General features: G+C 42.1%; 1 protein-coding gene across 1 annotated transcript in view; it reads left to right on the forward strand.

The window, feature by feature from the left end:
* The window catches only part of LOC128323157 (calcium-activated chloride channel regulator 1-like), a 49,222-nt gene that overhangs the window by 5,051 nt on the left and 16,220 nt on the right, over window positions 1–27,951 (forward strand). The window contains exons 3-12 of the mRNA XM_053245877.1: window positions 2,161–2,311; window positions 2,835–2,943; window positions 3,762–3,930; window positions 4,025–4,246; window positions 6,055–6,279; window positions 7,574–7,751; window positions 11,894–12,000; window positions 15,583–15,810; window positions 17,243–17,513; window positions 22,254–22,418. Of these exons, the coding sequence (XP_053101852.1) occupies window positions 2,161–2,311; window positions 2,835–2,943; window positions 3,762–3,930; window positions 4,025–4,246; window positions 6,055–6,279; window positions 7,574–7,751; window positions 11,894–12,000; window positions 15,583–15,810; window positions 17,243–17,513; window positions 22,254–22,418 (1,825 nt within the window). The remainder of the gene's footprint in view (window positions 1–2,160; window positions 2,312–2,834; window positions 2,944–3,761; window positions 3,931–4,024; window positions 4,247–6,054; window positions 6,280–7,573; window positions 7,752–11,893; window positions 12,001–15,582; window positions 15,811–17,242; window positions 17,514–22,253; window positions 22,419–27,951) is intronic.

The raw sequence follows: 27,951 nt of genomic DNA on the forward strand, positions 1-27,951 counted from the left end.
TTAAAATGAGAGAAAGAGAGCAAGAAACTCCCAGTGGGCCTTAATATTAAGGGTTTCACACTGATTCAAAGACAAACTCACCATTAATAGCCATATTAGCAAGACATCACATTTAACTCACTTAAATGTGATGTGAGCAAAAAAAAAATGTGAGCAAAGTAAGAGCAAATGAATACAATCCTAGCTCTTAAGCGTCAGCTCAGTATTCACAAGTCCTGATTCTCTGTACATAGTGCCAATCTGAATATGTGTACAGTGTCTTATATTATATTTTTATTATTATTATTTTTACCCATAATCCCTTTGGGGGGCTTCCTAAAGGCTGGGGGGGGGGTTGCAAAGATTCCCCCTCACCCCGCTGGCCTCTAGGCCTCGCAGGGACCATTTGAGCATGTGCAGTGGCCATTTTTAAAAATAATCTTTTTTTTTAAAGGCCACTGAGAACAAAATGGCCACTGTGCATGCTCAAATGGCCTCTGCAAAGCCTGGCATGACCTAGAGCCTCACAGAGGCCATTTGAGCATACACGGTGGCCACTTTGTTTTTGGCAGCCATTTTTTTAAAAAAAATTAATTTTACAAAATGGCGCCCCCCTTCAAGTGGCGCCCGGGGCACGTGCCCTGCCTGCCCTACCCCTAGATACTGGGCTGATAGCCTCAGGGATGTCGGGGTAAATCTAGCTAATATGTGGACTGGCACACTCCAATCAGGAGTGGATTCACAATAAAAGCCCTCTATGAAAAGCCTCCTGCTACTCCACAGAGGAGATACTGTTAGCTAAGAGGGACCCTTAGAAGATTGCATCAGGCAATGAAAGTTCTAGGGAGAAGAGGAACCCAACAAAGCCACTAGAGAAAAGAGCATTGTTGGGGACCCATACAATGCCCATATATTTCACAGCTAAAGCCAGCTACCACCCTCACTAACTCTAGACTTGATCCAAAAAGGAGGGGGGAAGGATTTACTGAACCATATATGGAGAGTCATCCTAGCCAGTTGGCAGCATTGGTGCCAGAGAAAGGGTAAGGATACAAGGCTTTTAAACATTGATGCCATGTAGCTACAATTTCTGGACAGAAGCACTGGAAAATTGGGTAAAATTAAAGCAATCTTCCCACCAAAATTCTTGGACATTTCATGTTCAGGATAGCACCTTTCCTCCCTATATTCCGGATAGGACGTCTGATTCTATAATACCCAATGGGTTGGGCCCTGGATACCTGAAGGGCCGAGTGCTACCAAGGGTTTCTGCCTGCCCCACAAGATCATCAGGCGGGCCTTTGCTCTGCGTGCGCCAACGTTGACAGAGGTTAGATTGCCGTGCACATGGGACAGGGCCTTCTCTGTTGTTGCCCCCAGACTCTGGAATGCTCTCGCAGTAAACTTTTGCTCTGTGACAACTGTGGCTGCTTTTAAAAAACAACTAAAGACTATGTTATTTATTCTGGCTTTTATTTCCAAGAGGCCCCAGGTCTCTTAGCTTTCTTGCTTTTGCTTCTAAACGTTCCTTGGCATTTTATGGTTTTAATGTTCCATTGATTTCACGGTTTAAAATATAACTTTTATGGAATTTTATTGTATTTGAACTTTTGTAAACTGCCTTGAGATGCATCATGAAAGCTGTATAAAACTTGAAAAATAAATAAATGAGACAAACATTGTGGTAGCAAGCATGGATTGTCTCTTTTGCTAAGCAGGGTCCACTCTGGTTTGCATTCAAATGGGAGACATGTATGAGCACTCTAAGATATTCCCCTCAGGGGATGGGGCGTAGAGCATCTGCAGGTTTCATGTTCCCTCCCTGCCATCTCCAAGATAGGGCTGAGAGAGATTCCTGACTGCAACCTGGGAGAAGCTGCTGCCAGTCTGTGTAGACAATACTGAGCTAGATGTTCCAATGGTCCATCAGTAGAAGGCAGCTTCCTATGTTCCTATCAATGCATAAGTGTTCACTCAAAACAAGGATGGGGGCTCAACTGCTTACAGAGACTTCTCTATCAGATGAAAACAGTTTTGTTAAAATGTAGATTAAAAACTTGTGCAAAATAAAAATCTAGGATAATTTTGCATCAGCAAATTTTGCCACAGGAAGTTAATGTCCAAGGGCACCTGTTATTCCTGTTCTTGGTGATGTTTAAACCAGCTGGTGTTTTATTATAGGCCGATGTCATAGTGGCAGAACCTTTTCTGAAGTATGGAGATGATCCCTACACTTTGCAGTTTGGAGGATGTGGGGAACAAGGACGATACATTCATTTCACATCAACCTTCCTGACAAATGACAGTTTGCATGATGTTTATGGATCACGAGGTAGTACCAGCTGATTCAAAATTAAATATCCTGCTTTTATTATTTAATTATTATAAAGACAGGGTTTGGAATGATGAAAACCCAAGGTTTGAAGTCCTGAGAAACCATTAGGAACTATGTTTTAATTATCCCTCTCTAAAAACACATGAAGTTTAGCCAAGGAAATCGCAAATATGTTCATATTAGATTCAAGAGTAGATCTTCAAACCATAAAGGCATGTTCTACACGATAGGCTTTAACATTTATGGAGTCATCAATGCATGTGCCATATTAGGATTTTTCCAGGAGGTCTCCTAATGCAGGCTCTAAGTATTCTCACCTGACCATGTTTAGTTTCAGTAAGGTTATTGTATCATGTATGCCTTCATGAAAGAGGAATCCTTCAATGTAGTGCATCTTTGTTTCCATACCACACCTTTACTGGAAACTATTAACCATGGACCTAACGTAGCTAAGGAAAGTATTTATTAAGGATAAACTATAGTGTTACTTACAGTTAGCTTTCTTCCTGGTATTCCACAGGTAGAGTCTTTGTCCATGAGTGGGCTCATCTCCGGTGGGGTGTCTTTGATGAATATAACAATGATGCCCCTTTCTATGCAACTGGGATAATGAAGGCTGAAGCAACAAGGTACCCTCCTAAAAGTGTAACCTCAATTTATCTCATTATTATTCCATGGATGATTTTTCACTTGGGTTTCTTAGTTTGGGGTAGTGTGAATGGTTGTACAGAGCACTAAGCAGTAGTTTGAAAGTGGAATGGATTGTTTTGCTTTTCACTTATGGCACAGATCTGAATTTAATCAATTGTGATCAAGCCTAGTTACAGTCTACAGCCACTGAGTGCCCATCACTGTGACATGAACTTGTATTCCCAATCTAGTTTTAATTGACAACTAATAATTAAGTTATTGCTGTCTGAATCATGTGAAGTAATTACTGTAGTGACTGACATTGTTGATAATTCTTGTAAAAGCCTGAGGAATGGAGGATCTGCTAATTTAAATTTTCTATTTGATTGCTAATAGGAAAAAAACACATCTCTGTGGCTGTTTCCTGAAGGAGATTAAGCTTTATCTAAAGCCTTTAGTTTCTTCAAACTTTTCTTTCCCTCCATCTGTTACTAACAGTCCAGGTCTATGATCTGTCCTCCTGAGAATGTTAGGGCTAACTTTTTGTGCCTGGCATTGGATAGCACGTCAGCAGTAGTGGCACACTTCATATTTTTGTAGTGCGATGGCTGATGTGTATTATTAACAGGACCAGCCTTCTGTTAGTAACAAATCTTCCCATCTTTGGCTAAAATAGGTTTTATTCAGAACAATATGGCACCATTCATGCTAGAGTGTGTGTGTATCTATCTATCTATCTATCTATCTATCTATCTATCTATCTATCTATCTGGCTTTCTAACTTGCTAACTATGCCTCATTCCATTATTTTGTTTAGATGCTCAGCTGATGTCAAAGGTAAATATATATTCCAACCTAGCAAAGGACCAATCAGAGCATGCAAAGTTGAATGCCGAACCGGGCTGTATGAAGCTGGATGCCAGTTTGTGCCTGAAAAACAGCAAAGTACTCCAGCCTCTATAATGTTCATGCAAAGCCTCTCCTCAGTAGGTATTTCCAATGTCAATTGGGAGCCTATGGAATTTATTTCTAACCCCGTGCTGTCCTTCTAACCTGTTCTTTCTTTCTTTCTTTTTTAAGGTTACTCAGTTCTGTAATGAGAGTAACCATAATGTCAAGGCAACAAATATGCAGAACAAACTGTGCAACTATCGGAGCACATGGGAAGTAATCAGGAACTCTACTGACTTTGCCAGTTCATCTCCACTAAGTGCTCCCCCAGCCACCCCTACTGTCTTCCTACTGCAGACACAAGACAGAGTTTTGTGCCTAGTACTCGATGTTTCCGGAAGTATGAGTTCAGTAAGTCTTAGTTCTTTTCCACCTGTTTACAAACAATTGGACATTTCATTATGATAGAATAAATGTCAGTAATTCTGAGAGAGTATCTCTGTAATTTGTTGCTATTTTTGCTCTTCTTTATTAGCTATATTGGTCTTGATATTTACCAAATTACTGTAATAGATTCATACAGGAGAGAATCTCTAGTGACATCAACCCATCATCGACCCATCTTGGTGAAGATGGTCTTGGTGAAGCCTACTGTCTTGGTGAAGCCTCTGACTGACTGCTAGGGAACAAGGCAGCTTTAATGTTCACAGTCTAGTTTTTGTGAGAGATTAAAGCCTCACAGAGGACACAGGGACAAGAGGAAATCTGTGGTGCTGTCAGGGTGGCCTTCATGGGGATATTATTCACACATGACTTCTGTTTACAAATGGCTTTCTATCCCCAAGTTTGTTTACTCATCAGATAATCTTTGTAAATGACTACCTCCCTTCTCCTTTACAGTGCACTCTACTACATTTACGTACAGTGCACTCCACTTTGGATACACTGAAGCTGCCAACAGACTTGGCTTGAAAATTGCACAGCAGCCAGAAACATAAAACTTTAAGAATTCAGGGTATTTTTTTGGGAGAGTATTTATATAAAATATAGGGATGATTATGACATATTCAAATTATCTTTATTCTGGGCCTCCATTTCACTGGAAATGTTTACTAGTCAGAGGGCTGTAGGCCACTTCCAGCCTCAAAGGCAGGATGCCTCTGAGTACCAGTTGCAGGGGAGTAACAGCAGGAGGGAGGGCATGCCCTCAGCTCCTGCCTGTGAACTTCCCAGCAGCATCTGGTGGGCCACTGTGTGAAACAGGATGCTGGTCTAGATGGGCCTTGGGTCTGATCCAGCAGAGCTGTTCTTATGTTCATGAATAATGTCAAAATCCATGGTTCTTCCACATTCTGTTGTTGTATTTCTGAATGTGTGCTTTGTTTGAAGACCTGCATAAACTCATTTTTCAAAGTCGCATAGTGAACCTGAGCTTTGTAGGGCTGGGGAGTTGGGGAGAGACATTTTCAATCAGAAGCTGCAGCAAAAGGCAAACACTAAGGCAGGTGTCTCTAGTGTTCAGTAGGATGCAGTCTTTGATGAGGGAAGGGGATGGGAAGATGGTGGGGAAGCGCAGATCCTTTGAAGCCCAACAGGCATGTTAGAACTCCAACAGGGTTCTGCCCCAAAAGTGGGGAACTGAGTTGGAGTTCAGGTTCCAATGGTCACGTGTTGGTTCCAAACTCCATCTCATAATGGCCAACAGAGGGCATATTGTATCCAACATGCTTATCAGGCTGACACAACTGCACAACCTTACGATATAGTATTCAAAGCATAGCTTCTTTGAGAACAATATGTGAAAAAGCACATACAATATTAAACAACAACTCTAGGATTATATCAGATGCTTGACTCAGATTCTGGAATTACTGTATTTGCAAAGTGGATAAAATAGATATTTGTAAAAGAACAATACACAGAGGTTAGGATGAGTATTGTCCAAGAGCACAATCTATGGAGCAGACTATCAAAATGAACAGTGTTCTTGCACATGTCTTTTCATTTCAACTGGGCTTGTTGTTATAACCTAAATAGTAATACAGATAAGATTATTCAGGAAACTCAAATAGTATGCATTCATAAATATTGTATTCATATATATTTATTTCCAAAGTACAACAGTTTAAGAACAGAACCTTCTCAGGTTTTTTCTTTTTTCTTTTTGCCTCTCCTGGATGGCATTGACTATTCTGTGAATTATTTTTCTTCGTATGCAGTATGATCGCATTAATCGACTGAGGCAAGCTGCGGAACTATTTGTCTTACAAATAATTGAAAAGGATTCCTGGGTTGGAATCGTCACATTCAGTAATTCTGCTACCATTAAGACTGGTTTGCAACAGATAACCAGTGACACTGTGCGTCATTCTCTTGCAACCTATCTGCCTACCTCAGCTGCTGGAGGAACCAGCATTTGTTCAGGCGTCCGCTCAGGATTTCAGGTAAAGGAGAAAATTTAACCTTTATCTCTGTGTTTCTGCTTATACATTTTATTTTCCAGTCATGAACATTTCTGTTTAGATTCTGCTATTAAAAATCAATATTATTATCAGATCAGTTTACAAAAGTAACATTTTTCTTTTGAAGAAATAGATACTGAAAGGGGGCTGACATCATTGTGAGCTGTGGAAGGGGGCCAATCAGGATTAGGGCTTTTGCTTCTACTATGGTTCTGATTTGGATTGGGGACCCCAAGACTGCTAGTTGCCCCAGGAGTGAAGCTCCCATTGGCATCAGAGTCCCAAATTTGATTCCCCCTTATCCCCATGGCTGCTAATTAGGAAACAATTTAGTAGTAAAGGAGATGCCAGAGAGAGGAGCAGAGCAACTACCCTGCAAAGACTGATTTGCAAGGCAGCCTTGCCCACACTGTAACCATTATTGATGAAGTGCTCATATTAAAAAAAGAGTCACAGACATTGCAAATTTTTTTAACAATCGTAAAAGATATTGGCTAACACAATACACAGTCTAATATCTACTGAAGCAGTGTTACTGTATTGATCCCCATTCTTATTCTGCAGCCACCAGGTTTTGAAAGTGTTGTAGCTTGTCTTATGATTTCACTGCAGCCCTGCACAGAGTCTTACATCTCAGTTTGACTGTGCATCATGTTAGCCATTGTGTCCATCTCACCCAAATGCTCCTTCTTTTACAGATAGAAATGTTAGCTCTTGTAAAGTTCATGCCAAAATAAAAAGCATGAATGGGTTGGAGATGGAGTTCCAGTGCATTGACCTTTTGCACCAACTATCCTAATGACCACTAGGGGCACTGGGAGTAGAGGTAGCTAGTAAGGGTCTCCTTTACCTGTTCCTGCTTTCCTCTACTCTATGACCCCTGCTTTGACTCCCCAGGCACTTCCTGTACTGAGTCAGTCCTCTTCTTTTCCTCCTAGTGTGAAGATGGAGACAACTCTTTCTCCCTTCCTAGTACCTATTCATTATGTAGCTGATAGATAGGATAGGTCTTTTCTATCCCAGATGTATTTCACCAATAAACTAGTTAAGTAACTTAGACTCCACAGAGATCTCCATGTGTGTTACTTAAATAGCTGCAACAACTAAACTCTGCACTCTGTAACTGGAGTGGTAGCTTCCTTGGTGCTTTGCTCAATAATCACAAAGCCCGAACATGTGGAACTTTGTAAAATTTATCCAACATTTTAAGCATCCTGTGACTTCTATGTTATTTGTTCTAGGGCTGCTGTTTTTTAAATTGTTCTTTTCCATTCAGGTCTTTTTACAGAAGTATCCCAGCACTGAAGGCACTGAAATTGTGCTCTTGACGGATGGAGAAGACAATTCAGTGAGGTCTTGTTTTGATGAAGTTGAGAAAAGTGGCTCAAAAATTCACGCCATCGCCTTGGGGCCAAGTGCTGCACCAGAACTGGATATACTGGCAGACATGACAGGTAAATAAGCAAGCAGAATATTATTATTTCTTGTTTACACAGTCAGACAGGTGTTATTGACTGGTTTGTTTTATCCAGACATCGAGTCCTTCCCAAGGACCTGGGATGCCAGAATTTTATTGTCAATTGTTATAGATATCGTCGCAGAATATAGGCTGTTCCCAGTAAAGCTGCTTTTTGTAATTGGCTGATGGTGATTTCTGTGGCCCCTATGGTGTTGAGGTGCTCTTCAAGGTCTTTTGGAACTGCACCCAGGGCACCAATTACCATTGGGATTATTTTGGTCTTTTTCTGCCACAGCCTTTCAATTTCAATTTGTAGATCTTTGTATTTGGTGATTTTTTCTATTTCTTTTCCTTCTATTCTGCTATCCCCTGGTATTGCTATGTCGATTATTTTGACTTGTTTTTCTTTCTTCTCGACTACAGTGATATCTGGTGTATTGTGTGGCAGATGTTTGTCTGTTTGTATATTATTATTATTATTATTATTATTATTATTATTATTATTATTATATTTATTTATTCTATTTATATACCACCCTTTCAAAAATGGCTCAGGGCAGTTTACAAAAAGAAATAACAAACAATAAGATGGCTCCCTGTCCCCAAAGGGCTCACATTCTAAAAAGAAACATAAGACACACACCAGCAACAGTCGCTGGAAGTACTGTGCTGGGGGTGGATAGGGCCAGTTACTCTCCCCCTGCTAAATAAAGAGACTCGCCATGGTAAAAGGTGCCTCTTCGCCCAGTTAGCAGGGGTATCAAAGTCTTACAATGCCACATGGAGGCAGTTCATTGATTGATTGATTGATTGATTGATTAAGTGCCGTCAAGTCAGTGTCGACTCTTAGCGACCACATAGATAGATTCTCTCCAGGATTATCTGTCTTTAACTTGGCCTTTAAGGTCCCTCAGTGGTGCATTCATTGCTGTCGTAATGGTGCCTCCAAAAGGTGGAATTGCCACAAGTCCCTGCTAAGTCCTACCAAGCTACCATCCACTCATAACTCCTCCTACCTCCAAAGCTCCATCCATGGAACCTCTTCTATCAGCTACAATACCTAAATAGAAATTCCATGTTCAAAGGCAGTATATCTTTGAATACTAGTTGCTGAAGAGTTGACCATATTCTGGCAATGGTCACATGGACAGTCAGGAAGTAGGCAGTACAAGCCATTGAAAGCCAATGTCTGAGGCATGGAACAATTTGCCACCCCACTGACCATACCGCCTAGGCTGGAGCTAGCATCCTCATCATGACCTGAGGAGGACTAGGGGTGCGCACAAAACCAGGTTGCCCTGTTTGGTTTGAGTCCAGACCAGATTCAAACTGGACCAGGCATGTTCAGTTTTGTGCACTGCCCCCTTGTTTGTTTCAGGGGTTCGTGATTAATTTTTTCCGATCTACTTTAAAAAAAAAAAAGAAATATAACACACCACCACTGCTCCAGGGGCTTGTCTGCGGCGGGGTCTCCAGAGGTCCCTCCCACCTGCCGGCCTCCATTAAGTTCCAAATAGCCCAATTTGGGTGGTCTTTGGCCCATTCTGGGCTTCACCTCCATGCTGGTGGCCATTTTGGAGGCTGCCGCACATGCCCAATGGGCCTCTGTGTGGCTGGGTTATGAACCAGGTCACGCAGAGGCCTATTGGGCATGTGTGCCAGCCGCCAAAATGACTACCACCATGGCGTGAAGGCTTGGAACAGGCTGAAGACCACTCAAACCATGGTATTTGGAACTTAATGGAGGCCAGAAGGGAAGGGGGGGACCTCTGGAGACTCCCCCGTGGCCATGGACAAGCCCTTGAAGTGGCAGCAGTGAGTTATATTTCTTTTTTAAATGTTTATTTTTAACAAATAATAACAAACCCCCGAACCTGAACTGGGGTTAGTCAGTCCATGATCAGGCCGAACAGGGGCAGGTTCAGTTCGGGAGAGGTTTGGTATTGAACCACTGAAATAGCCCTGTTCGATGTCAAACAGGTTTGATACTGAGCCCGTTTATACATCCCTACTGAGGACACAGCCCTGCCTTCATCCTTTTAACTCAGAGTCTCCTGGAGGCTTCTACCCTGAATCTCCTTCAGAAGAGAGATTGTGCATTCACACACCAACCAAACTTACCCCCAAGTCCCTTTGGGTTCCTTGGACCCACTCCAAACACAAATTGGGCTTTGTTTTGTGAATTCTAGTTTATCTCAAGGTATTTCTGGGTTTTTAAAAAGCTGGTTTTAAGCTACGTATTCTGAAAATGCCAGAAAAAATAGGGAGAGGATACTCTCTTTACAAATGCAGATGTAGCTCTTTAGTGCTCTCTCCCCCAACCCTTGGACAGGAGGAAAACATGGAGGAAAACATGTGAACTTGCATCAAAAGCAAACCTGAGAGCAGAGGGGAGGGGCTGCTTCCCTCAATGCCGCGAGTGTGATTCCAAGTGGCCTCGCTCAACATTTACACCGCCGCATGAAGCCATGTGTGAATAACTCCCTGATGACCAAATATCCCTAGTAACAGTCCTCCACTGCTGCTGGAACCACTGTTTAGAAAACTGGGCAAAGCTCCTTTTAGCAACTCCCTGTTCTCTCTGTCTGGGTAGCAGCCATAAATAATAGCAATCTCCTGCAAGGGACCTTTGGAGCAACATTCTCTTAGGTGACCATACCTAGCTCTTGTGTGTTCCTAGGTAAGCTGGCAAAGGTCTTGACCCTTTTCCCCTCAAAGCTGTCCAAGTTCTGTGTAGAGATCCAGTGTGGCCTAAAAGAGGACAAAAACCAATAAATCTAACATAACACTAAAAATGAAACAGAAAAAATAAAAACACAAAAGCAGCAGCAAAATACCAAATATATAGCTTAAATGTATCAGACCCAGGTAGAAATACATACAAGATTCTAGATTCAATTCCAAACTTGAATAAATGGCAGTGTTATTAGCTGTAACAACATGCCATCAAGGCAAGTGTTGAATAAATGGACAAAGGAGAGTGTTCTGCAATCAAGGTACCACACCACAAACTCTCAGCAGACATATTGGCCCCATTCACACGTAATGGGAAACCAGAGTTAAATGGAGCAGAGGTTGGCTTTATTGTATGTCTGAATGCATGGAACCTCTGCCCTGTTGGAAAAGTAACCTGAGGTTTTCTTCCCCAAACTCTAATTTAAACCCTCAGTTTTAATTTGTAGTATGTTTAGCTTTGGCCACCTAATGGCACAGTGGGAAATGACTTGACTAGCAAGCCAGAGGTTGCCAGTTCAAATCCCCACTGGTATGTTTCCCAGACTGTGGGAAATAGCTATACCAGGCAGCAGCGATATAGGAAGATTATGAAAGGCATCATCTCAAACTGCACGGGAAGAGGTAATGATAAACCCCTCCTGTATTCTACCAAAGACAACCACAGGGCTCTGTGGTTGCCAGGAGTTGACACCGACTCAACAGCACACTTTACCTTTACCTTTAGATGTGCCTACCTGAGGTTAGCAGCTGGCTGCTGTACATCCAAATGCAGAGGATTCTCCGAAACCAGAGTTGAGGGAGGAAGCTCCTCCCTCTCTCCATTGAGACTGGCTGCTGTGGCTGTCCCTCATGTGAAGGAGGAAGCCTGGTAGTCAGTCACCCTACCTTCGCAGCAAGTTTCCCCTCCTCTCGGCAGTCTGCTTAACTGCAGTTTGTATCCAGCATGATACTTCCAAGTGCCGAAAGGTACGTGCAGTGGGCGTGGAACCGTGGATCAATTGGAGCCTCGGTTCCACATTATGTGCAAATGTAGCCATAGAGTTCCAATGATCTTTACTTATTTCAAATTTCTTATCTGATACACCTGACTAGCTAATTGTAATAGAAATGGTGGATCTGAAGGAACTGAAAAAATAGGAGATTTTTATTCATTTCCTGTCTATAGGAAAGCACAGTTTCATTCCTATAAGAGGTATAGACCTTGGTTCAGCTATACATATGTGCAGCAGTAAGCAGCTACCTGTAGATACACACTTTTTAGTATTAAAAAGCTGCATCTACCAGCTGGGGCTGTGTTTCTGCATCCACACTTGCAAACTGGTTGATACTACCACAAAGTACAATAAAAACAGAGATTTCAAGTGACTGGTTATGCTAATCATTCTTCCAATTGCATTTCAGGAGGTTTGAAGTTTGCTGCTACGGATAGTTTGGATTCCAATAGTCTCATAGATGCTTTCAGTTCAATTTCATCTGGAAGTGGAAATATCTCTCAACAATCTATTCAGGTATGGCTATTCTAAACTTGTGAGCAAGCAGGACTCAGTTGTTTTTCATTTATATTACTCCTAAAATTTCTAAGCATCGTATACAAATTAAAAAGAGCTCAGTCCTTGAATACAGGTTTACAATCTAAAGCAGGGATTCTCACTGTTGGGTCACCAGATGTTTTTGGGATTATGGGAGTTGAAGTCAAATAACATCTGGGGACCCAACCAGCCTTCCCTCTAAGGTGAGTGCGAGTGCACACACGCACCAACTTCCAGGTCCCCACGCAGCAGTTTGTGGCAGGCAGGCAGTCTCTGCTGCACTCGCCACTGCTGCCCAGCACCCCATTTCCTCCCCTCCCTGGCCAGGAAGCATTGCCACACTTCCCCCCCTGCCCGGGCCAGTTTCTCCCCTGGCAGCCCCCAACTGGAACTTTGTCTTAGGGAGCTTCCCTTTGCTGCTTCTCTCCTTCCCTCCTAGCCCCAATTCCAAAACGTTCTTGCCACCCTAAATCTGGTATCTGAACTTGCATCTGACCCATTGCTCCTCCCACAGAGGTGCCCACCCCACTTTGATGACTTGCAATTTCCCCCTGAAGAGAAGTTTAAGATCTGGGTGGGGGAGGAAAAAAACCCAGGGGAGTTGGGAAGCCAGCTGTGTTCCTCCCATCTTCCTCTTTCCTCATCCAGCCTCCTGAACGGGAGCACCCTGCCCATGCCACTGTTTAAGATATTTTTTGTAAGCCTATTTTCGATTTGGAAAATACGTGTGAATAAATAGTTTTATATGAGGAAAAAAGAGAGAGACCCAAGGTGGGGGCCTAGGGGCGGGGAGTGGTGTGGGGGGGTTGGGGGCCGGGAGGCCGCGGTGTCTCCCCCCACCGCGGCTCCCCACAGTGTTGCAGGATTAAATGGTGTTGTGGTATTGTAGGATGTTTTGATAGAGTGGCTGTGGCTGTTTTGATTTGGAAAATATGTATGAATAAATAGTTTTATATGAGGAAAAATGAGAGAGACCCAAGCTGGTGGCCTGGGGCGGGGGGGGGGGAGGACGGAAGGCGGCAGCATCTCCCCCACCCCCATGGCTCCCCCCCTCCAGTGTCTCAGGATTAAATGGTGGTGTGGTATTGTAGGATGTTTTGATAGAGTGGAAACAAAACTTTTTGAAAATTTTAGAATTAAATGGACCAAATTCAATTGTATGTGTGTACAGTGCTTTTTGGATTTGTTGATCATTGTTGCCAATTCTGATATAGTGATAGCAGGCCATGCAATTGAGGCCAGCCTTTTAGACTCTGTTATCACAATTATGGAAAATGTTATACAGTCCCTGAGAATTAAGGAAAGAATTTCCTTGTACTTTCCCAGTATTGACACGTTCAGAAACTACGTTTTCTCTAACTCTCCCATACATGGGCGTACTGTCCATTAGGCCAGGGGAGACAGTTGTCTCCTGGCTTGCTGCCTCAAAGGGGCCTCCAGAGGCAAATCACATGATCTATCCCCACACCTGCCAGGGCTCACTAAGAACAGCCCTGATCATTTGCTGCAGCAGGTCCAAGGTTGTTCTTCTTCGCCTGTAAAGTAGGGTGGGGGCGGGGGCAGGTGACCCCTCCTTCCCTCCCTCTCTCCCAGTCCAGTTCACCTAGTCTGACTGCCAGTGCAGGAGTGCCTGATCAGGTGAAGCTGCCTGCTTGGGCTCTGATTACTTCAGCCGCAGTGGCAGGCAGTTGCCGCTTGGAGCCTGGCTCTGGGTAATTCCTTACAGCTGCAGTAGCAGCTGCCGCCGCTCCAGAGCAGAGGGGCAGGGCCTTGAGGGAGCAGATAAAGTGAATGAATTAACTTGGCAGCCATCAGCGCCTCTTTCCGCGGAGGTGAATCCATGCCTCCTGCTGCGTTCACTGGCCAGAGGAAGGCAGGTGTGCCCGTCTTCCCAGGTGGGGGAAAGTTCAATTGACATTTAAATTCATTTTAATTTGATTTAATTAATTAATATTAAGTGTTACTTTAATAATCAGCACCCTAAAGAGTGACATTGGCCCCCACACACCAAGTCACAGTCAGTTCCAGCTGTTGCCACTGTTGAAAAGCAGTGTATAAATATTCCACAAGGGGCCCATTTTAAAATCTTGTCTCTGGACCCATTCCAACCTTGGTATACCCCTGCTCCCATATCACACTGCACACTTTGCCGCTCTTCATTTGGGGAGTCAGATTTGTTCCTGTGCATTTCAACCTTTTTGTTTTTGATCACCAATTGCATTTGAACAGTGTTTGTTCTACTTTTGCACACATTAATATTATCAGATGTTTGGCCAGTCAAATAGCTCTATGCATTATTTGACTGTGTCATCGTTGCAATATGTTCTATCTCTTTTTCTATTGGAATTGTATTTGTGGGTTTGTTATGTACAAAAATATAACAAAGCACAAATAATAACAATAAATATTTTTCAAACCAAGCCCTCATCCTGGACTCCTCATCACTGGCCAGTCCTCCTTTATATAGCTCCTGACAGCTGGGGCAAGTCTTGCAAGATCTTGCCTTGAGATCTCACGAGAGCCATTCCTGATCCTGCAAAGCTATGCTGTCTGTTGACAGCAAGGCAGCATCTTCCTGCTGGGGCCAGTGTGAATGCTTCCAGGTGGGCGTCTTAATGTCTACTTCTTCCCCCACCCCATAGGGTCTTTCCTGCAAGACCCAGGTGGGAGAAGCCCTGGCATGAAGCTCGCTGATACCACATTTACCTGCAGTATCAGCTCCACCTTGGGGATTCCCCTTGGGTGTGTGCACAAAACCCAGTTGCCCAGTTCAAGTCCGAATCAGACTCGAACCGGACCGGGCATGTTTGGCTTTGTGCACCCACAAACAACCCCTGGTTCGGTTTGAGTTCGAGCTGGTTCAGGGGTTTAAAAACCAAATTTTAAAAAACAAACACTGCCTCTGGGAGCTCTGCCATGACCACACAGCAGTGCCCCGAAAGGTGGTGAATTATTTTTCTTAAAATCTTTTTAAACAGTTAGAGCCCCTGAACCAGCCAGGGGTGTTCAGCTTGATCTCAAGCCAAACCAAGGCAGCTCTAGAACTGGGCCTGTTCAATGTCAAGCCGGTTCAAATTCAAACCAGCTCGCGCATCCCCAGTTCCCCTACAAAGAGGGCATTATGATATTAGCAGTTTTATTTTCAACCTTGCATTGAATCCCTGCATGGAATTCTCCCCTCCCCCCCCCCCCCACACAGCTATTGCACACTGAATCAACATTTTCATTGAGCTAAACCACATGGCTCTGGGGTTGCCAGGATACTGACTCGGGCACAATCATTCCTTTTCCTTTATCCACCAGAATCTCAATATCCATTTCCTAGTTAGTTGGTGACAGGTCAGAATCCATCACTGTATACATGAAGTTTTTATTTCACCTCCTAAACAGTTTGATGTCTATCATCTGCAAATTTGGTCACCTCACTGTTTATCCCAATTTGTGTGATGGCACTCTCTAGCCAATGAACTAGAACTATCCTTAAGGGGGGAAAGAAACCATATGTCTTGTTATAACATTTTCCTATTATATTCTAATACTTTCACAAAAATTTCCCAACAGCTTGAAAGTCAAAGTCAAAGTATCAGTGCCAGTGAATGGCTGGATGGTGTGGTGTCCATCGATAAAACTGTAGGAAATGACACATTCTTTGTCGTTACATGGAGTGCAAGCATATATCCACCAGGAATTTTCCTGTCAGATCCAAGAGGGAAAAAGTACAATAAAGAGTTTGTAATTGAAAATACCAATGTCCGGATGGCTCGACTCAAGATTAATGGAACTGCAGAGGTAAAACCCAAACTTCCATTAAACCCCACTATGTATTTCATGTTACCTATTGTGGGCTCTCCTTCCCCTGGAGGTTGCAATAAGGGAGTGAAGAGGATTCAGTTATCACCGGGGTGCCTCTCTTCTTCAACAGCTGTTCCACTCAGCTCACCAGTGAGCCCATCTATCCATCCCTCCATCCCCCTTTTCTCCCTCTTTGGTCTCCTTTTTCTATTCCCTTTATTTCCACCACTCACCTCACAGCTCTCATGAGGACCCCTCTCTGACTGTTGTCAGAAGCCCTGGAGACCAACCATACACAGAGAGACATGCATGGCTGCTACAGCATGCTGCTGTCCTCCAGTGCGTGGCCAGGAGTGCATTTAGTATTATCACAAGGCTTCAGCAGGGCTGTTGGAAGGCTCTTCTGGGCCCTAGCTATTGCCCTTTAGTACTCCCTCCACCCCATTGACTAGAAGGAAAACACAAAGCAAGTTTAGGGCGATTTTCACTGGGACTGAAGCAAAGGGGGGAAGGGTTAACCCTGGCCTTGTGCATGATTCAATTCTCCTCCCTCTCCCATGGCTATTTTAAAAGGGGGGAAGTACTTTGCAAGGGCAAGGTACGTGCTTAATAGAATATGCAGGGTACTCTCTGTCAGAACATGCTACCACAGAACCCTATGGTAGCAAGACCATAGTGGGAGTCAAACCTCAAGATTCCTCCTCCTGATGGATGATCTCCAACTGGCTATCAACAGAGGGAGTGCAACTCTGCTGATCCTTTTGTATTTCTCATCGGTTTTTTATACCATTGACCATGGTATCCTGCTGAGTCGCTTGAAGGAAGTTGGATTGGGTGGCACTGTTCCACAGTAATTCCGTTCCTACCTCTCTGGCAGAGTCTCTGTCATGAACACTGTCGCCTAGTAAAGTCATCTGGAGAGGTCCAAGTTATGGTTGCCGCCAGCTCATTTGGTGACAACTCAGGATCAGGGCTTCTCTGTGGCTGTCCAGGGTTTTGGAATATACTCTTTATTGACACAAGAGCATCTCCATGTCTGTTTGCTTTTAGGAAGACCCTCAAGACATTCCTGTTTTCCCAGGCTTTTTAACTGAAATGTCAATTTCAATATGTGTTTAACTCACAGAGATTGTTTTTATCTATTTTATGAATTTTAACTGTTTTATATTGCTCTTAACCTGTACACTGCCTGGAGATGTCTATATCAAGCAGTATAGAAATAAGGATGGATAGATAGATAGATAGATAGATAGATAGATAGGACCACGGGTGTGGGGGGGGAGGCTATCACATCCTGGTTAATTGTATGGTCAGCAAAACTTTGCTGTACATTGCTCTTTGTGTCTTTAAAATAGCCCCTATGTTTCAAACATTATAACCAAAGGGGAGACAATCAATATTTAATATTCTTCAAAATTTTGATTTGCAGGCGGGAGACTGGTATTACTCAATCCAGAATACAAACAACGGAGATCAAGTCATATCACTGACTGTCACCACTCGAGCAGCGTCTTCAACTGAGCCTCCAGTGACTGTGAAGGCGTATATGAACAGAGATACCAATAACTATCCTAATCCAATTATAGTTTATGCAGAAGTCAGTCAAGGATTTTTGCCTATTATTGGTGCAAATGTTACAGCCACAATTGAACCAGAGTCTGGAATGGCAGTAGAGATGGAACTCCTGGACAATGGCGCAGGTATGTCATTTTCAGGTGCTTATGGTATTACACATTTTACCATTTGCCCCTGGACAATTTTTAAAGTTTAAGAACACATCAAGTAATATTGTCTAATCTGAATGACAGCAGCTCTCCAGGATCTCTGGCAGAGATCTTTCTCAAACTGATCACCTGAGCTTCTTCCTAAGTAGGGATGCTGAATTGTATATTTTGAGGTTGATCAGAATGATCAGAGTGAGAGCCAGCGTGGTTTAGTGGTTAGAGTGCTGGACTAGGACCGGAGAGACCCGAGTTCAAATCCTCATTGAGCCATGAGACTTGCTGGGTGGCTCTGGGCCAGTCACTTCTCTCTCAACCTAACCTACTTCAAAGAGTTGTTGTGAGGAGAAACTTAAGTATGTAGTACACTGCTCTGGGCTTCTTGGAGGAAGAGCAGGATAGAAAATGTTAAAAAAAAAAATTAAATTACACACTATCCCAATAAAGAAAAACAAATGAAAAAGATAACTATTATTAGTTATTTATTTATTATTATTATTTATAACTTTAAATCCATAATTCAATTATAGATTTAACTAATAGCAGCACCAACATTAAAAATATACATTAAATTGATACCAACTTCTGGCAGACTTTCCCAACTATTGAACAAAACTTGGCAACATTTAAAGAGATTTAATCAGATCTATAAGCTAAAAGCAAATTAAGATAAAAATTATCTGAATGGCCTGGAAATTCTTTTATGAGGGATAACAAATAGTAATATTGAATGTCCCTATAAAAATTACAGTATAGGAGTATGTGTGCTGTTGTTTCTATACTCCCCCTGGTACAAGGGCATAATCTCTCAGCATAAGGTCTTTTATTGTAGCTCCCTTCTAGTACGGACATTAATGTTAGGATTTGTGATTATTTAGCAAAGCGCCAAAAGAAGCCACCTACCCCTTCATCTTCATGACCCATTGATCGTTATTCATCCCATTCAGTTTGGAGAGACCGGTATTGCACACATCTGGATCCATGCTGTCTTTGTGATTCACTCACTCAGCTGCACTTTTGGGTTGCTGGGCCAGTAACCCTATTGGGGTTTGTGGTTATTTAGCAAAGCGCCAAAAGAAGCTACCCTCTCCAGTTACAGAGTAGAGTGCTGAGTTTAGTTGTTGCAGTTATTTAAAGAACACACATGGAGAATGTTGTACAATCTAAACTAAATGGATTTATTGGTGAAGTACATTTGAGATAGGAAAGACCTAGTCCTATCTATCTGCTGCATAATGGATAGGTAGGGAGAGAGAGATATGTTTTCATCTGCCCTCTAAGAGGAAAGGAAGAGGACTGGCTCACTACAGGAAGTACCTGAGGAGTCAAGGCAGGGGTCATACAGTAGAGGGAAGCAGGGACAGGAAAGGAGACCCTCACTAGCTACCTCTGCTCCCAGTGCCCCTAGTGGTCATTAGTATAGTTAGTGCAAAAGGCCAATGCACTGGAACTCCATCTCCAACTGTTAAATTGGGATGCTGGAGACTGGCCCTTCTGTGTGCAAAGCACACATTCTGATTATTGAGTTATGGCCCACACTGAATGAGCTGCTCCCTCACAACTCTAGCGATGATATGGCAAATGATTGCTACTGAGTCAGTCTTGCTTGTCATATTGCTACACTATATCTTATACAATTTAAAATGTTCTTTGAAATTGTTTTTGTGTTGTATTTTGCATTTTCTCCGCCTCCGCCCCACACCCACACCCTTTTTTTGGAATGTTATGATTTCATGTGTGTTTTTATCTCATGTTTTCACGCTCTGCTGTAAGCTGCACGGAGGAAAATTTATTATTAATTATTATTATTAATTATTAATTATAAAATTTATTATTTATTAAAAATAAAGTTTATAATATTATTATTATTATCCCTGCCTTTGAAAAAGATTGGGCAGAATAGCTAAGGGTACTCATTTGTCCCAGGCCTGCTCCTTAGGAGTTGAGACAAATGGAGCATTTTGAGCCTTTTTGAATTCCACTTTGGGCACTGTTTCTTTGTTCAGCGATTGTACCTAGATCAACAGAGAGGTTAGGCAAACCAGTGATCAGTGGCTGACCTGAGATGCAACTCAATGCCAGCACTGTCCATCAGTCTGCTGCAGACATGACAGACTGCTCCAGAGGTGTTGCCCAAGAGGGAAGTCGAGCAGCTTCGTAGAACTGTGCACCTGCAGTTAGGCAATGCTACTTCCATTGGAAACAGGGTGCACGTTTTTAAGCAGTTGTGTAATTGCTCACTTACCTAACACCATCAGGGCTGCCAATCACATGCGCAGCAGCGCCGACTGATGGGCAACACTGGGATTGCACTGCACATCATGCCGGCCAATAACCCTAATACAATTCACCATCACTTAGGATACTTATCCTCTGAATGTCCCAATATGATTTTCAGAGCCCAGTCCTGGGGAAACCCTCATCCAAATGTCCAGATTTTAAGACAGCAGCTGAACACTTCCTTGTCTTGCACTACCCATTCCTATGTTAGCTAAGGCTGAAGCCCTGTTGTAGACATATATGGCTGGCTGGCTTTAGCTTCCATAGGTAAGTACGATGCAAAAAACTCCCAACAACTCCTCGAAACAGTCTGAAACAAACAACTCCCCCCCGCCCCGTTTACAATATTGTTACTTTATCATGATGCCAAAAATTGTAATTGGTGACAATACATTTGTAGAAATTCTCATTTTGATGAGGCAAAGAAGCTGATTAAAATGCTAATTTTGATTTGTTTTACCCCAATGGTAAATCCATTATCCAGCAAATTGGATTATTCCAAAGCTAATTGGGAGCTCTTACTATTAGCTAGTTCTCTCTGCTTCTGTGCCCTCACTAAGAGACAAAGAGAAATACAAAGAGGAGGATGGGAACAGAAAAGGAGAGGGATGATCAGAGGAAATGGCGCTCCTCAGCAGAGGCTTTTAACTAAAGTTTCCAAGACTGAGAGGAGGCAATCACTTTGATATTTGAACCAGGTTTTGCAAGGGCAGTTAACCTTCTGCTTCCTGTGTCGGTCAACTGGATATCAGGAAAGCCACTGATCCTATCCTCCCCACCAGGGGCGTAGCTAGAGGAGAGGAGGGCCATGTGCATCCCTCTCCCCGCTGGCCCCTCAGATTGAGAGAGAGAATGAAGAAAATAGAGTGGGGTGGAGCTGGGCCCCACAGGTTCTTTGAACCCATTCACTCAATTATAGCTACACCCCTGCCCCCGCCACCAAATAAATAGTTTCTTGCTTTCCATTCAGTGAGACTTATCTCCAAGTTCTTGTGCTTAGGACTTTACATAACCTCAACTCAAAGCCCAGTTCTACAGAGAGTGAGGTATACCACTGAAATCAATGACTGTTTGATTAGAAAGGTGAGCAAACAAATTCAGTTAAGGACCCTTTCCCCATGTGCACCAGCAGCAGAGGCTGTTCAGATCACACTCCCATTGCTTTCCATGATGGCCAAGAAAGAGTTCCTCATTCCTCCATATTGTGGAACTGCTGCTGCTTTCATCATTGTCAAACTCTGAAAATATTGACAATGAAATGGCTTCGCAACAAAGAGACAGCTGACTTTGCAAGACTGCAGCACCTTCGGACAGAGGAAGACTCTCTTGGTCCTAGATGAAGTGGCTCACTCTTGGGTGCAAGGGAGGGTTGCTTGCCGATGAAGGCAGGAGGGCAAGAGAGGTTTGGGCAAGGTTGGTTCAGTCCTCCACCTCCTCCCTTAACTGATAAAACCAGAGGTGCTCTTACCCCTGGACTTTGAGGCTGAAGTCCAGGGTCTCCACAACACCTGGGGGCCTCCAAATCATGTTTAGTCTGTCCTGGGTGGTGTAGTCATGTTAAAAATGTGTTTAAAATACTGTTTGTGTGGGTGGAAGGCCTCCAAAAGCCTTTAGGTCCAGGCTCCAAAATTACCTAGGTGCACCTCTGGATAAAACTACATCAGTTAAAGATGGAGGTGAAAGAACATGAAAAGGGCCTCCTTCCACTCTGCTCTTAAGTTGTTTTAAAAAGATATATTTACTTTGTGAGTTGTGAGTTGGGCTGTTGGAATGAAGAAAGTTGATGGCTAGGAGAAAGGAATCCAGGGAAGTATTTAGTAGTAAAGGACAACCTGGATGGCTTTAATAGGGTCTTGGATAACTTCATGGAGGAGAGGTCTATTAACGGCTACTAGTCGGAGGACCACCTCCAGCCTCAAAGTCCAGATGCCTTTGAGTACCAGTTGCAGGGGAGTAACAGCAGGAGAGAGGGCATGCCCCTTTCAACTCCTGCCTGTAGGCTTCCAGTGGCATCTGGTGGGTCACTGTGTGAAACAGGATGCTAAACTAGATGGGCCTTGGGCCTGATCCTGCAGGGCTGTTCTTATGACTGTGGGCTCAGCTCTTATACCAAAAACCCTAGGCTAAGCATGTGCAAGGACGGTGACACTTGGGTAAACACTCAGGCATCACACCTTCAGAGGACCCACCACCACTGATCCCTGCCACTGGACCCCATTCCTTGTTGCCATGCAGGCACTCCTCATTCTTAGCACCACCACAGCTGAAATGGTGCTGCCATTCTCATTTTAGTAGGTTATGGATCAGGCATTCATCTGTTTCCACAAAGACAGCAGCCAATACTGTAATGGGAACATCTCCTAAATATGATGGTTTTATAAATCACAAGCAGTAAGATGGTTGCTTTTGGATGTTAATTCTTGATATTTTTGTGCCAAGGTGCTGATATTCTCAAGAATGATGGAATCTACTCAAGGTATTTCACATCTTTCAAAGGAAATGGTAGATACAACATAAAAGTGAACGTCCAGGGGAAAAACAAAACTGTCACACGTGTCCGCAGACAGAGCCATTCTGCATATGTAGCTGGTTATGTAGACAATGGTAAGGATTCATTATGAAATAGCATTTCTTTCTAGGAAAAATGCAGGAGAATGGGGGCACATGAGTTCAAGGGATCTCAATGTTTGAGTGGGTCTCACTGCAGAGACACAAGCTTCCCCCTGGCAGTTCTATCTCCATCATTACCTTTGTGCTGGTCCTGGCCAGAAGACTAAGTACAGGTCTCCCATACACACATCCTTACCTTCTCTACTACATTTTTCAAACCAACTCTGTGCTTCCTCACTTAGGTTGTGATCCTAAACACACTTACTAAGGAGTAACGCCCTTTGAGCTCAATGGCTCTCAGTTCTGAATAAATGTGGTTTGGATTACATTGTGGCATTAACTGATGATGTTTGGAACCAATGAAGAACTCCCTAATTCTTTCAAATATTTTAAGATATTACTCTGGAATTAATTTCTTTTCTACCTTAAGGGGTTTCCATTATCTGCCCAGCCAGTTCAAGCTGCCTTCATTTAGCCATAGTTACATTATGGAAGTCTCAAGCTATGCATGTTAAGCAGTAGTGCATAATTTATTATTATATTTATTTATTTATTTATTTATTTATTTATTTACACAATCAGACAGGTGTTATTGACTGGTTTGTGTTATTCAGACATCAAGTCCTTCCTAAGGACCTGGGATAGATGAATTTTATTGTCAATGTTGTTGCTGTTGTTAAAGATATCGCCGCAGAATATAGGCTGTTCCCAGTGAAGTTGCTTTTTGTAATTGGCTGGTGGTGATTTCTGTGGCCCCTATGGTGTTGAGGTGCTCTTCAAGTTGTTTTGGAATTGCATCTAGGATGCCAGTTACCACTGGGATTACTTTGGTCTTTTTCTGCCACAGCCTTTCCATTTCAGTTTGTAGATCTTTGTATTTTGTGATTTTTTTCTATTTCTTTTCCTTTTATTCTGTATCCCCTGGTATTGCTATGTCGATTATGTTAACTTGCTTTTCTTTCTTCTCAGCTACAGTTATATCTGGTATTATTATTATTATTTCTTGTTTACACAATCAGACAGGTGTTATTGACTGGTTTGTGTTATCCAGACATCAAGTCCTTCCCAAGGACCTGGGATGGCTGAATTTTATGGTCAATGTTGTTGCTGTTGTTATAGATATCGTCGCAGAATATAGGCTGTTCCCAGTAAAGTTGCTTTTTGTAAGTGGCTGGTGGTGATTTCTGTGGCCCCTATGGTGTTGAGGTGCTCTTCAAGGTCTTTGGGAACTGCACCCAGGGCACCAATTACCACTGGGATTATTTTGGTCTTTTTCTGCCACAGCCTTTCCATTTCAATTTGTAGATCTTTGTATTTGGTGATTTTTTCTATTTATTTTTCTCCTATCCTGCTATCCCCTGGTATTGCTATGTCAATTGTTTTAACTTGTTTTTCTTTCTTCTCGACTACAGTTATATCTGGTGTATTGTGTGGCACATGTTTGTCTGTTTGTAGTCGGAAGTCCCATAATATTTTTACATCTTCATTTTCTTCAACTTTTTCAACTTTATGGTCCCACCAATTTTTGGCTACAGGTAGCTTGTATTTTTTGCAGATGTTCCAGTGTATCATCCCTGCTACCTTGTCATGCCTTTGTTTGTAGTTAGTCTGTGCGATCTTTTTACAACAGCTGATTAGGTGGTCCACTGTTTCATCTGCTTCTTTACAAAGGCGGCACTTGCTGTTTGTGGTGGATTTTTCGACTTTTGCTCTTATTGCATTTGTTCTTAGTGCCTGTTCTTGTGCAGCCAGTATTAAACCCTCTGTTTCTTTCTTCAAGTTGCCATTCTTAAGCCATTGCCAGGTCTTGGTGATGTCTGATTTTCCACATATATTGTGCAAATATTGACCATGCAGGGGCTTATTTCTCCAATTTTCTGCTCGGTTCTTGACATGTTCTTTCTTGTAGGCATGCTTTGTTTCATTGGTGTTGAATAGTTTCTCATTATTGACCATTTGAAGTGCATCTTCTTCATTGTCCTTGATATATTCTTCAAGGCCTCTTTTCTCCTCCTCTACTGTTTGATGGACTTGCAGCATTCCTCTTCCACCTGAGCTGTGAGGGAGGTATAGCCTATCTACATCACTGCAGGAGTATAGAGCATGATTGATGGTCATGATTTTCCTGTTCTTACGATCTAGCGTCTCTAGCTCTGCCTGGGTCCAGTCTATTATTCCTGCCATGTATCTGATAACAGGTATAGCCCAGGTGTTTATGGCTTGTATGGTGTTCCCGCCATTGAGTTTGGACTTGAGGATTTTTCTAACTCTCCTGATGTATTCACTTCCAATTTTTCTTTTAACTTCAGTGTGTGCAATGTTATCAGCCTGGAGAATGCCCAAGTATTTGTAATGTTCTTTCTCTTCCAGGTTCTTGATCTTGCTTCCATTGGCCAGTTCTATTCCTTCTTTTTTTCTTATTTTTCCTCTGTTCATTATTAATGCAGCACACTTGTCTAGTCCAAACTCCATTGCTATATCGCTACTGAATATACTGACAGTGTTTAGCAGTGATTCGATTTCTGACTGGGACTTTCCATACAACTTCAGATCGTCCATGTACAGCAGATGGTTGATTTTACTTGAAGTTTTAGATGTTTGGTATCCAAGGCCCGTTTTGTTTAGTATTTGTGAAAGTGGGGTCATGGCGATTACAAACAACAGAGGGGATAGTGAGTCCCCTTGGAAAATGTCTCTTCTAATGCTAACCTGTCCAAGTGTCTCGCTATTGATTGTTAACTGTGTACTCCACATGCTCATTGCTTTTTTATAAATATCTGAATGTTTTTGCTGACACCAGTTGTTTCTAAACATTGTAGTATCCATGTGTGAGGCAATGAATTGAAGGCTTTCTTGTAGTCAATCCATGCAACACTTAGCTTGGTTTTTCTTCTCTTGCAATTTTCTAAAATCATTTTGTCAATCAGCAGCTGGTCTTTTGTGCCTCTGGTGTTCGGGCAATTTCCTTTCTGTTCAACTGGAAGCTGTTCGTTAGTTAATAAGTGTTGCATCACTTCATCTGATATTATTCCAGTTAATAATTTGAACATGGTTGGCAGGCAGGTTATCGGTCTATAATTACTTGGAACTGCACCTTTTGCTGGGTCTTTCATGATCAGATGAGTTTTCCCAGTTGTTAGCCATTGTTCAATATCACCTCCTTGCAAAATGTGATTGAACTGTTTTGATAGTTGTTCATGAAGGCTTGTTAGGTGTTTAAGCCAAAAGCAGTTTGAAAAACAGTTCATCGTCACCTGGTGCAGTCCAATTTTTAATTTTCTTTGCTCTTTCACTTATTAATTCTGGTGTTATTATTAGATCTTGCATTTTTTGGTTACATTTTTCGACCTCTTTCATCCAGCCTGCTTTTTGATTATAATCTATTGGATTGTCCCATAATTTCCCCCAGAATTGCACTGTTTCTTCTGTATTTGGTGTTTCTAGGTTTCTTGCAGTTCTATGCTTTGGTAGAAACATCTCTGATTCGACTGGAATTGGAGATTCTGCCTGTGTTGTGTAATTCTGGCTTCGTATCTGCTAATCTTCTTTGACACTGCTGTTATTTGCTGCTTTATTATTTCCAGGACTTCTCTAATTTTCCTTGAATCTATTTGGTATTTTTGGATCAGATACTGTTTGGTGTTTTCATTCTTCAGCTTCTTGTCTTTCATATCTTTCAGTTTACTAGCATCTGATCTAAGCCTGGAGATTTTGTTTTCTAATCTAATCTTCCATTTAGGTGATGTACTGCTTTCTTTTTTTACAGGTCCACTGATCTTATATCCGAACCCTTGTGTTGTTATTGTTGCTGCACTGTACATTAGTTGGTTTGTTTCTTGCAAATTCTTGGTTGTTATCTCTGCAAGTGCAGCATTGACATCTTTTAATGCCTGAGCAAGTTGTTTTTTGGCAACTGTTTTTAGAGCTGGAAGTCGAACCCTGGTGGTTGTTTGGTTCATGTGCTCAGTTATTTTTTGCTTTAGTTCTTGTTGCTTTTCTGTTAAACGGCATTCGGGTTTTTGAGGTGAAGGCAATGGGGTGGTTGCCTGGTTTTGATTTTGAAACAGTTCAGTAACAGTGGCATCCTTGATTTCCAACACCTCCTCCACCTGCGCCTGAGCCTCTTCTTCAGTTGGTGGTAATTCTTCTTCCGTATCTTGAGCCTGTGTTGCTCTTTGCAGTTCTTCCAGCTCAACTCCTGTGAATACTTTATTTCTTATTATGAATCTTCTCTGGTCTGCTAGCCTTTGTTCTGTTATTTCTGTATCTGGATGCTTCTCTTTCCAAATTTGGTACATTATTTTTAAATAGCCTCTTCTAGTTGGACTAGACTTGTAATAGCAGATCATTATTTCCTTGTTGGCATTTTTTGTATATTATTATTATTTTTCGTATATTATTTTTCATTTTTCGTATATTATTATTATTATTTTCTTGTTTGCACAGTCAAACAGGTGTTATTGACTGGTTTGTTTTATCCATACATAGAGTCCTTCCTAAAGACCTGGGATGCCAGAATTTTGTTATCAATATTGTTGCAAAATATCGCTGCATAATGTAGGCTGTTCCCAGTAAAGTTGTTTTTTGTAGTTGGCTGATGGTGATTTCTGTGGCCCCTATGGTGTTGAGGTGCTCTTCAAGATGTTTTGGAATAAGATGGAACCCTGTCCCCAAAGGGCTCACATTCTAAAAAGAAACACAAGATAGACACCAGCAACAGTCACTGGAAGTACTATGCTGGGGGTGGATAGGGCCAGTTACTCTCCCCCTGCTAAATAGAGAATCACCATGGTAAAAGGTGCCTCTTTGCCCAGTTAGCTTTTCACAGAAGGACTTTTTCTGTTCCTAGACTTTTTTTTCCCAAATTCAATTTTTATTAATTTTAACAGTAGTAATATTATCATTCATTGCAAATACACACAAAAAGGTGAACTTCCTGCACACATCTCTTCGTGAATCATCAACTATAAAATTTACCCTTGCTATAATAATAATTCAAAACATAAATTCAAACCCTTACAAACATAGCTAATCTACCCAAACTGCAGTTTTTTTTACTAAATTTGAAACCCTGCTGCAAAATCCATAGTAGGAAAGTAATTCTTTAAATACAACAAGAATGGTTTCCAATCTTCTTTAAAACATTCCAAGTTTTGGTCTCTTATTAGTGCTGTAAGTTTTGCCATCTCCGCATATTCCAAAATTTTTATCAGCCAATCTTCTTTTGAAGGCAGTTCATTACTCTTCCATTTCTGTGCATATATAATTCTGGCTGCCATAGACACATACATTAAAAATGTTAAATTAGTTGTAGAGATTACACCTTGTGTTATTCCCAGCAGGAAGGATTCTAGCTTCTTAGGAAATGTCATTTTAAATATTTTCTTTAATTCATTATAAAACATATCCCAATAGGCTTTAGCCTTCCCACAGGTCCACCACATATGAAAAAAGGTGCCTTCAGAATGTCCACACTTCCAACATTTGTTTGAAACATTTTTATATATTAATGCCAATTTTTTTGGTG

This window comes from Hemicordylus capensis, chromosome 4 (genome assembly GCF_027244095.1).
Source record: "Hemicordylus capensis ecotype Gifberg chromosome 4, rHemCap1.1.pri, whole genome shotgun sequence".
Taxonomy (NCBI): Eukaryota; Metazoa; Chordata; class Lepidosauria; order Squamata; family Cordylidae; genus Hemicordylus; species Hemicordylus capensis.